The sequence below is a fragment of the Myxocyprinus asiaticus genome, chromosome 42, assembly GCF_019703515.2.
Source record: "Myxocyprinus asiaticus isolate MX2 ecotype Aquarium Trade chromosome 42, UBuf_Myxa_2, whole genome shotgun sequence".
In the NCBI taxonomy this organism is placed as follows: domain Eukaryota; kingdom Metazoa; phylum Chordata; class Actinopteri; order Cypriniformes; family Catostomidae; genus Myxocyprinus; species Myxocyprinus asiaticus.
In genome coordinates this window covers 4,877,730-4,889,223 of record NC_059385.1, presented here as the reverse complement: position 1 = coordinate 4,889,223, position 11,494 = coordinate 4,877,730, and the positions used below count along the sequence as shown (strand labels likewise).

Sequence of the window (11,494 nt, the reverse complement as noted above, 5' to 3'; positions counted from 1 at the left end):
CCTGAGGATTTTGAATTCTTTGACATATTGTCTTCCTAGAACAGTTATGGATCAGGGTGTATTGAATCTCACCGGTTTATGACATAAAACGTATTAAAACTAGCAAAGTGCGTAGAGCTCACCGTTCACACGTCCAAACCTCGCATGGCGTAAAGTGACTCCCCCTGTCGTAATTTCTACAAAGAAATTGTTGCTGTTTTTTATTTAAAGATCATTGATTTGTTTATAAATCCTGCAAGAAACTATCTTCAGGTTTCCCACTCTTTTCAAAGCACAATTTTTCAGGACATTTTATGTGCCCTACAAGTGAAATACTTAAGGAAAACACATGCATCCATTTAAATCTAGCTTTTATTATGGCATTTCTGTGTATTTTTGATGGTAGTTTCTCAACTCCAGTTAAGTAGTTTGCTACATGGCCCAGTGTGATTATGAATCCCTGTAAAGCTGTGATTTAATTTAATAAATACATAGTCTGTATGTGCTGTGTACTTCAGAGTGCTCTCTGTCATCTACTACACACACACAAAAGTGCGCGTGATGATCATGATGACATTTTCAGTGAATGAGTGCTCTTAAAATACAGTTTATTAGCTGTACAGTAAAAATAATTAGGTAATTGTTTGTATGTTGTATATTAAATTGTATAACACATATAACACAATTGTATATCAAACATTACACAATGACAACTCAAATATCACATAAATGTTTCTCATAAAGGTAAATTATGACAACACACATAAATAATATTAAGTTCACCAGATGTCCAAATGACTGAAAGAACACTCCAGTTCTCTGCCTGTCCAGACCTAGAGAACAAAATACAAAAATAAATTCATATCATGTAACTTCAGTCTTGTTTTTATATCAACATGGATTTAAGCTACGCGGGAGAGAATACACTCTCAACAACCAAGGTTGTGCATCATTCAGAAAGGATTGAGACAGAAGTTACTTACATATGAAATAAATTCAGAGCAAAACATTTATTACATGTTATATATAAAGTGGCCGGTATAACTTTATTTAACTTTTAGAAATAAAAAAAACGGGGCATCCAACCGGTGTAAAAACAACATTTGTTCACAGACAAGGTAATTTGGTTACTTCTAGAACTTCAAAACTTGTAAGTGCTTCTATACTAAACAGAATGGTCATTATAACTAATGCTAGTATCTTTTTGAGAATGTGAACTTTGTTACAAAGCTACTTGTCAAACATTGCATGCAGATCTTCATTGTCAAATGATGAATGTTTGAAAAACTGATTATACAGTAAACTGCTAAAAGATGCTTTGTGCTATTTTTGGTGCTCACATGAAAAGAGATGATTTTGCTTCTGCTCCTCTCAAGGCTGAAGTGATGACGATTCGAGGGCAGGCTCAACGTTCATAGGTTCCAGGTGCATTCCCATACAGTTCTACTTTTTATGCGACTGTATGAGTAAATCCAATGCAGAGAAGACATCTCCTGGGTTTCGTCTTTTTGATAATAGATCACTGAATAATACCAAAAATTCCCCCTGTATATTGTGTATTGACAGGTTTGAGATTGGGCCAGTTCTCTTGCAATTTAACAGAAAATTACTGTAATTATTTTCCTGCTCATTGTTTCCTAATGAATACAGCTCAGTATGACAGTAACATACTGTAAACAGTTTCTACAATAAGTTGCAGTTTGAAATAAAGTAATAATACTGTAAAAACAACAAAACTGACAACAACATACTGTAAACAGTTTCTACAGTAAGTTGCAGTTTGAAATACAGTAACAATACTGTCAAAACAACAAAACTGACAACAACATACTGTAAACAGTATCTACAGTAAGTTGCAGTTTGAAATACAGTAACAATACTGACAAAACTGACAACATACTGTAAACAGTATCTACAGTAAGTTGCAGTTTGAAATACAGTAACAATACTGTCAAAACAACAAAACTGACAACAACATACTGTAAACAGTAACTACAGTAAGTTGCAGTTTGAAATACAGTAACAATACTGTCAAAACAACAAAACTGGCAACAACATACTGTAAACAGTATCTACAGTAAGTTGCAGTTTGAAATAGTAACAATACTGTCAAAACAACAAAACTGACAACAACATACTGTAAACAGTATCTACAGTAAGTTGCAGTTTGAAATAGTAATAATACTGTAAAAACAACAAAACTGGCAACAACATACTGTAAACAGTATCTACAGTAAGTTGCAGTTTGAAATACAGTAACAATACTGTCAAAACAACAACACTGACAACAACATACTGTAAACAGTATCTACAGTAAGTTGCAGTTTGAAATAGTAATAATACTGTAAAAACAGCAAAACTGATAACAACATACTGTAAACAGTATCTACAGTAAGTTGCAGTTTGAAATACAGTAACAATACTGTCAAAACAACAAAACTGACAACAACATACTGTAAACAGTATCTACAGTAAGTTGCAGTTTGAAATACAGTAACAATACTGTCAAAACAACAAAACTGACAACAACATTCTGTAAACAGTATCTACAGTAAGTTGCAGTTTGAAATAGTAATAATACTGTAAAAACAACAAAACTGGCAACAACATACTGTAAACAGTATCTACAGTAAGTTGCAGTTTGAAATACAGTAACAATACTGTCAAAACAACAACACTGACAACAACATACTGTAAACAGTATCTACAGTGAGTTGCAGTTTGAAATACAGTAACAATACTGTCAAAACAACAAAACTGGCAACAACATACTGTAAACAGTAACTACAGTAAGTTGCAGTTTGAAATACAGTAACAATACTGTCAAAACAACAAAACTGACAACAACATACTGTAAACAGTATCTACAGTAAGTTGCAGTTTGAAATACAGTAACAATACTGTCAAAACAACAAAAATCATTTACAGTGTAAGCTGACTCTGATCGTTGAATTATTGAAAATTAATTCACATCCCGAGGTATTATTAAGGCTGAATCACCATGCTACCAACCCAGGGTGTGAATGAGTTTTAAAAAAAAAATCAGTAGTCCAACCATCATCGTTGTCTGAAGTTTATAACTCAAAAAAGTTTTTTTTGGTTAACAGCAATGTTGGAATGAAAAATTTTTTTTTTAATATTTTGTACTATATCATTACTTAATTTTGTCGGAGCAAAGCAGAGATGACAGCAGATGAGCAAAGAAAGTGTGTGACAGGGATTCGTTCACTGAAATATTTTCCAGGACAAATAATTATTTTCCAGAACATTTAGGTATTCTGGAAAATAATTATTTATATCAAATTTTTTATGACTTTTCCGTGACTGAAAATCTGCATTACAAAATTCCAGGTTTTCCAGGATGCGTGGGAACCCTGTTTCTTATTAAGTGTATTTTCCGTTACCTTGTACAATGTGGTCTGACACATGGTTTCATTCTATCAAGACACAGTTGTTGTTATTGTAAAGACTAAATAAACAGTGCTGCCATTAACACTGAAAGAAAGGAGGCAAGCAGAGGTGAATTCATACTTCAAAGAACCCCCGCAGTGACAGAGACGTCTGTTTACAGTAAAGAGGATGGGGGTGTCTCAAAAAATATACAATCAGTATGTAAAGACGCATTGCAGTTGGGAAAATCGGGTCATAATGATCCAGGTGCAAATACAGGACACATCATGTCACCACAAATGCATCCTGCAGACTTCTTAACATCACATAAACATCATTAAGGCACATAAACATGCAGGAAATACTCTCTCTCTGACAAACCTGTAAGCCCTCCAAGACATTGGTACATATGTGTGTATGTCAGATTTAAGTGTATTGCACAGCCAAGAAAGTGCGAAAACAATTGGTAGAATATGATATACAGTATATTTTACATACTGTATAAGAACAGTAGCACAATGGATGGTGCATGTGCTCACGACACATGGGCTTGAATCTGACCTACATGATCTCTGCATTAAGCGCCCAAAACAGGCCATATATCCAAAGAAAAGAATTGTCAAATTACAACAGTGCCTATATGAAAAAAATTAAGACACATTTGAGTTTCAATTAAAATTAACTTTATAAAGTATAAAATATGATGAATAATTCATTCAGTTTCAAAGAGACAAATAATGTCTTTTATGAAGAAAAAAAACCAACGTATTTACAAAGAAACAAATGTTAAAACCTAATAGTGTGCTCCTGTCATTAGTACAGTACAACGTATGGATCTGGTGTAGAGCGCTGAAACTGATTCAGTTGTGTACTGATTAAAACAGTGTCTGGATATCTGATCTTTGCAAAACATTTGCAGTCCATTCCTTTCTATGTGATCACAAGTGGTTCGAGAGCTAATAAATAATATATTGCGGTCCAATGGAAATGTAAGGCTCTGTGGTCAAAGCACACACAAGCACATCTGTAGTGAGAATCAGAGATGGACAGATTCAGGCATTCCGCTCAGACGGAGGAATAAACTCCAGTCCCAGGTAGGCAAAAATCTCCTCCTCTGTCTGAGCTCTGAGATAATGCTTCTGTACAATTTTACACACAGAGAGAGAAACAGAGAGAATGATAGTAAAAAAAAGTAGCCAGTATAATATGAAATTTACAGGTTTTGTTTACATGTAGATAATCTTGCAAGGTTTAAAGATCCATGAGCTTATCATTAAGGTTACAATTAAACATATACTCCTATTATTAAGCATTATTAGACAGCAGACCTACAAAGAGTACAAAAGTATTTTATATATCTGATTACATATACACTTGACAACATATCTATGCATATGTTCAGTATGCAATTAGTCACCTGATTGTTGTCATACAGGGCGTGGCTACTCAAGGACATGTGCTTTTCTTGCCCCGCCCACCTTCTCAACTCCCGCTCAAACAGCTGCAGAACAAACACAACATATGAGAGCTGACTTCAAAAAACTAAAAGAGGATGAGGATACGTAGACTAGAATGCAGAGTTAAAGTAAGACTTTAACAGCACACAATAAATGAAAATTCAAACTTAGCGTTTGTATTTTCATTAATCAAACGATTTACCATTTCAAAATATTTTAATTAACAAAAAAAAAAAAAAAAAACATTATTTTTAAAAGAATGAAAACTAAATAGTCTATAAACTATAATACCAATGAAAATAAATAAATAATAGAAATCCAGAAAAAACATACGCGATCTTACACCTATTATGCTTAATAAGCCGACAACGTGTTAATGCCTTAAACACCTTTCCGTTATCAGGGTAAGGTCGTAAACGGTTTAAGCATTAAACGATCAGCACATGTAGATGTTTGCCCATTACCCCGATTTCTTGTTGCATGTAATAACTTTTCCCTGCATTTTTTCTAGCCTTTCCAAAGTGCGCAAGTATTATGCACATGACTGTTAACGTTTTGACGTCAAAAGCACAGTATAACCCAATTATTTCAAATCTCATGTAAGCGTGGTTTTCTGGTGTTGTCAGATTTTTTGGAATAAGCTGATTTCTGCTAGCCATGAAAATGCACATTGTGTTGGGAGGTCTGGCTTTCATTAACATCCCAAGCCAGACTTTTGACAACTACGAAAATGACTAAAAGTAGCGCTTTTTGGGGGCCTGGGTCGCGAGTTCGAATCCAGGGTTTGCTAAGTGACTCCAGCCAGGTCTCCTAAGCAACCAAATTGGCCCGGTTGCTAGGGAGGGTAGAGTCACATGGGGTAACCTCCTTGTGGTCGCTATAATATGTGATATGTGAAAACAAAAATACGAATTAAGAAATTATTTTTTTTTTCCCGTGTAAAAACAAGTGACATGAGAGTTTGAAGTTACAGACCTTTGACCCCGTCCAGCCAAGAGTAGCAAAGGCAAACTGACAGTAGGGACTGACCACAAGATCTATGCGTACAGCTCGCCAGCTCAAGGTCTCTGATTGGCTGACAGATCTTTCAGCATGACTTCCTGTGCTTCTATCAGATATCTGAAGCTTAAATATGGAGAAGCACCTCTCAAAGCGATCCATATTATTAGGTGGCCGAGCTGGACCGTCCATTTTCTCCAAATAAGAGTTTCTGGTCGTCTTCTGATATAGCAGTAAACCCTGATGACAAATACACAAGTTACTTTTCCATCCAAAGCAAGAGGCTCTATTGAAATAATCTAGGGTTACACATGTCATATCTTTAAACGATCGCTTTGTTATGACTCAACATCCTATAATGCTTGAATAAAATGCAACTGGTTTTCATGCAATTCATAATGCTACTACTAAAAGAAATTCACAAGTACCCTCTCCTCAAGCCACTTTATAATTTTGGCCATCAGTCCTTCCTCTTTGCCCTCTTCTGGATGTGTTATGAGAAAGTCCACATCATGACCGAATTCTTTCCCCCTGAAATGCACGAGAACACTCAACATGAGTTTTATAGAAACAGTATTATGGGAAGTTCTGCATGTCTTTAACACACAGTGTTCCCAAAAGCAAACACACCTCCTGAATCCCCCCATCAGCTGGATCTCTGCTCCGGGCAGCACAGCACACACTGCTTGCTGTACAATATCACTGATGACATCTGCCTCTGCTTTAGTGACAGGTTTCTGGAGATCATCGTAATACTGTACTCCTAAAAGTAATGATGTCAGAGGTCAGTTTGAAACTCTAGATGATTTCGGAGGTCATTTCGGACTTAACGGGATAGTTCAGCCAAAAATGAAAATTCTCGCATCATTTACTAACTCTCATGCCATTCCAGATGTGTATGACTTTATTTCTTCACCAGAACACAAAGATTTTTAGAAGAATATTTCAGCTCTGTAGGTCCATACAATGCAAGTGAATGGTGACCAGAACTTTGAAGCTCCATAAAGCACATAAAGGCAGCATAAAATTAATCCATAAGACTCCAGTGGTTTAATCCATGTCTTCAGAAGAGATATGATAGATGTGGGTGAGAAACAGATCAATATTTTTGTCCTTTTTTACTCCCTGCTGAGTAGGTGGCAATATGCACAAAGAATGTGAATCGCCAAAAACAAAGAAAAAGAATGTGAAAGTGAAAGTGGAGATTTATAGTAAAAAAAGGACTTAAATATGGATCTGTTTTCCATCTACACTTATCATATCTCTTCTGAAGACATGGATTAAATCACTGGAGTCTTATGGGTTACTTTTATGCTGCCCTTATAGGCTTTTTGGAGCTTCAAATTTTTGATCACAATTCACTTGCATTTAAAGGACCTACAGAACTGAAATATTGTTCTAAACATCTTCTTTGTGTTCAGCAGAAGAAAGTCACACACATCTGGGATAGCATGAGAGTGAGTAAACGATGAGAGAATTTTCATTTTTGTGTGAACTTTCCCTTTAATTAATTTGATCAAGTAAACATTAAATCAAAAATGACCTAATTTACTTTTATAATACATTGGACTTTTAGCACATGATTCAATGCTGCACATTATTCCAACTAAAGAAAATGTTTGATGTTGGATTGTTAGAAATTGAGAATAATGGCACATAATACCTGCTTGCTGTGCACGGTTCAGCGGTTGTCCCATCCGGATCAAGTCAGTTGGAGATCGCAGACCCTTCCTAAACCAGCGATCTGCCGTTCTCACACCCACCCCAAAAATACCTGTTAATGCCTATCGGCAGGAAAGATGCGAGTTCATAATTTACAGAAAAAACATTTATATTGGCCATGTTTGCAATGAAACGCAAGCATACTGCACACAGTGCATACTATATACTGCAAACTGTTTTTAAAGGAATATTCCAGGTTCAATACAAGTTAAGCTTAATTGACAGCATTTGTGGCATAATGTTGATTACCACAAAAATTATGTTCGACTCATCCCTTGTTTTAAAAAAATAAAAAAATAAATCAAACAAACCAAAAATCGCAGTAAACATAAGCCACTTACAATGGAAGTGAATGGGGCCAATCTGTAAAAGTTAAAATTACACAATATTTCACACCTATAGCCACAAGACGTAAACATTCTACATGTAAACATTATTTTGGTATGATAAAATCTCTTTTCTACATGCTTTTAGTGTGCTACAAATCGCTTGGGTTTACTGGCATTGCATCATCATGGCAACACAGTTGTAAAATTGGATATAACTTTAAATTGACAAGGTTAGTGAGCTACTTTATCACAATAAAATCTTATTAACATGTATAATGTTAACATCTTGTGGCTATATATATATATATATATATATATTCCCTCATGGGATACGTTGTCTCATGTGTGCACTGAACACTGCACATTTTTAGCAAATGCAGTAGGTCATTCGGGTGTAACATACTATGCACACAAAAATCTGCATACTGTGCACAGTACACATACTGCAAAAATAGTATGAGTGGCATGGTGCATACCATTCTGTACATGTCCACTTATTACCTTCATGGCCTGAAATTGCTCAGACTGTCTTGTTGACTCCACTTCCCTTGATGTTCCATCTTCTAAAATTTCCTAAAAGAGTCAATATGGAGTGATACTTATTTACCTGTTTAATAGCTAATATTGCTTCTTTTTAAAGAGTGCAATCTCACCTTTATAACCCTCTGTGAGTGCTCACCCAGGCAAGGCAAACTCTTTAACTCATCCATGCTATGCACCCGATGCGGAAGTGCCTTTAGCACCGACGCTGCCCGTCTGAACGCCACACTCCGTCCTTCATTCTCACTAAATTCTGCATTCTCAGCCAGGAGCTCGAGAGCTTCCTACAAGACAGTTTGAACAGTGTGGGAAACAACAGCAATGAAATGAGCTAAAATGCATTGTTTTAAAATAACTGTATTTATCTCGATGGAAAGACATGCTAAGTGAATAAAGCAGTTTAAAGACATAAAGAACTTACTGTCAGGAATAAATTGTGGTGCTTCAAGGGTGTTCTTCTTTGGCAAGCATAACTTTTCATCAGAATGACATTATCATCCCCATTACATTTTGGGTTAACCTGCAACATATTTACACATCAGGGGCTGATAATGGAATTATTTCATTCCTCTTCTTGTGCAATTGCCCTTTTTAACCCTCCTATTGTGTACAGAATCTGCATATACTGTACCTTTTCCATTAGCGGGTCAATTTTGACCCCCTGTAATTTAAGCTTATAAATCATTCTTAACCTGATGTTTTTATCTAAAACCATATTGTAAGTCATTAATAACTTCTTAACTGTTCATACATGTAAAAAGATTGATATTTTTGGTATGTTAACTGACAACTACAGTATAAAGCTAATATTTTTATACCATTTTTTTTTTTAGGAAATTGAACATTTCAAAATATACATTAACTACAGCCACACCAGTGTGATACATGTGAACACATATTTTTTTTATCAGCATATATTTATGCAATTTTATTTGAATATAGCAATATATAAAATTTATATAAACATATAATGTGAGAATTATTGTGTATGTTTGTAAACAAGACGCAGTCCCAATGGGAGACAAAAACAAAAGTGTGTGAGAGAGTATGGGAAAGAGGCAAAATGTTAGTCAAGTATTTCAAAATCTAATTCATAGATATAAAAAAAATAAAAATAAAAATCATAATATCATGTGTAAAGCCACAATTGCTGCAGAGGTAAAAATTGCCCCCCGAATGCAATCGATGTAACAATTTGTTTTAAATGGTTATCTCTCTTTTTATATCTCTTAACATTTTATTCAAAAATCTGAAAAAATAAAAAAATAAAAATCATAATGTGTATTTTGATAGTCTTGACAAATTCACAAAGTTTGGTTACTGTACTAAAAACTATGTGGTATTTAAAAATGATGATCTACGTCTACCGGGTCAAAAATGACCCGAAAGCAATAGGAGGGTTAAGTAATGTGCCAATGAAAGAAGCTTATGCAAGTGTGATCTGTGTTTTACTTTCAATCTGTGTTTGTCCTGAACTGTAACAGGACGTCCTGCCGCCATGCTCTCTGTAAACCAGCTTACGTCCAACAGATGGACTGAAGTGGACGTGTCTACTCCTGTTTGGTTTTCCAGCCACGACTGGACTTCATCTCCACTGTTGTTTTCTGATACAACATGTGTGACAGCAGAACTGTACGACAAAAAACAGTAAACTGGAAAAGGTTCTTCAAGCCTTTTAAGCCACTCCCTTACAAAGTACCTTCATGGTACAAAATAGTACCATGTTTTTTGGACATGTACCATGGTAATAGCATGGTATTTTTAATACTGTAATGTTACACTTTCATAGGTGCTCAGTCAAATTACTATTACAAGTGTTGTGGTGGTACTACAGTACAGTGATGGTATCAGATACCATAGTACTTCTTGATAAACCATGGTACTGAAATTCATGCACCATGGTATTTGCACGGTACTCCAAGGTAATTCCAAGAAAATACCATGGTTCCAAGTCAAAAAATTAAATTACTTTTAGTACTTTTTTGTAAGTGGAATGCTTACCATATTCATGCACCATAGTACTACCCTGATACATATCCAAGAAATCATGGTAGTGACATAGTACTAAGTATATTCTTAAAGTAAATATACCTGTATGCTTCCTTAATAAGAAATCCTTTGCTTCGTGCTAGTCGTGTAAGGAATGATCTTCTAGATGCCCCCATCTTCCTCTCCAGGATGAAAATAGGGACATGGGGGAACTTGCAGCTTTCATTCTGATGGCTTTCAGTATGAGATATTTTCCTGCGCTTTAATGGGATCATTATTCTGTCTATCTATCCGTCTGTCTATCTATAGTCTCTTTGAATCACCTCTAGTGGCTTAAATCATGTAGAATCCATTGATCATCCCATCTACTACAACACAGCAGATTAGACAGCATCTAGCCCGAGTGGATCTCTGCACCTGCACCTGCACCTGCACCTGCACCTGCACCGCATTGAATGTCTGTAGAACAATTTTAGAAACAGACTAAATGGGAAGCATGCCGGTTAACATGAAACAAGTCATAAAAAAGGGCGGGGCGTGGTAACCTGGAAGTACGATGTATTCAAATAATATTTCCCCTTAGTTTTTACTGTGTATTTTAATTGTATTAGCCATTAAAGTTTCTAAGTGTCATTATTCCGGTGTAAATTATCGTCCAGACCGTTGCTGAAACAGTACGTGGACTGAGTGAGTGGTCACATGGTACCTGTTACTTTTCTCAGCGCTAATAAGGATGGACCAATCGCAGTCGTTCATTATTACTAGCTAAGGTAATTTTAAAAAACATTTTAAAGAGACTGCATAGGCGGATTTTGATTTGTTTGTCAGTTTGTGCTCAAGTAATACAAAAAATGAAAATAAATAAAATAATGATTAAATGAACAAAACCAGGAAGAAATAGAGGGGCTTTCCCCAATGGTACTAAGTCGGCTGTATATTGAGTGGTGCACTATTTTGATGCACTCAAAAAGGGTTTCGGCTAGATACATACACACATCGCATGTGGTCCGTCTAAACGCCATATTAGTTGTTATATAAAATACAACAAACAATGCAATAAAAAAATAAAATAAAGGAGACTGCTCAGAT

At 35.5% G+C, this 11,494-nt stretch overlaps 1 protein-coding gene across 1 annotated transcript; it reads right to left on the bottom strand.

Moving 5' to 3' along the window:
• Positions 1 to 2,921: 2,921 nt before the first annotated feature.
• Positions 2,922 to 11,101, bottom strand: polm (polymerase (DNA directed), mu). Its single transcript, XM_051683865.1, has 11 exons — positions 10,508 to 11,101; positions 9,869 to 10,046; positions 8,838 to 8,936; positions 8,530 to 8,700; positions 8,378 to 8,449; positions 7,489 to 7,609; positions 6,456 to 6,588; positions 6,254 to 6,356; positions 5,802 to 6,065; positions 4,787 to 4,870; positions 2,922 to 4,508 (listed from the first exon to the last, which is right to left on the bottom strand). Exons 1-11 carry the CDS (start codon positions 10,678 to 10,680, stop codon positions 4,422 to 4,424), a joined length of 1,485 nt encoding a protein of 494 aa, XP_051539825.1. The 5' UTR covers positions 10,681 to 11,101; the 3' UTR covers positions 2,922 to 4,421.
• Positions 11,102 to 11,494: the final 393 nt, after the last annotated feature.

Bases quoted from the DNA above. Each gene is read 5' to 3' on its own strand.
- polm (XM_051683865.1), bottom strand. From the start codon at position 10,680: ATGATCCCATTAAAGCGCAGGAAAATATCTCATACTGAAAGCCATCAG. The intron at 8,937-9,868 runs GTAAAACACAGA...AATATGTTGCAG, and splicing joins AGGACAAACACAGATTGAAA to GTTAACCCAAAATGTAATGG. The intron at 8,450-8,529 runs GTGAGATTGCAC...TGACTCTTTTAG, and splicing joins ACTCACAGAGGGTTATAAAG to GAAATTTTAGAAGATGGAAC.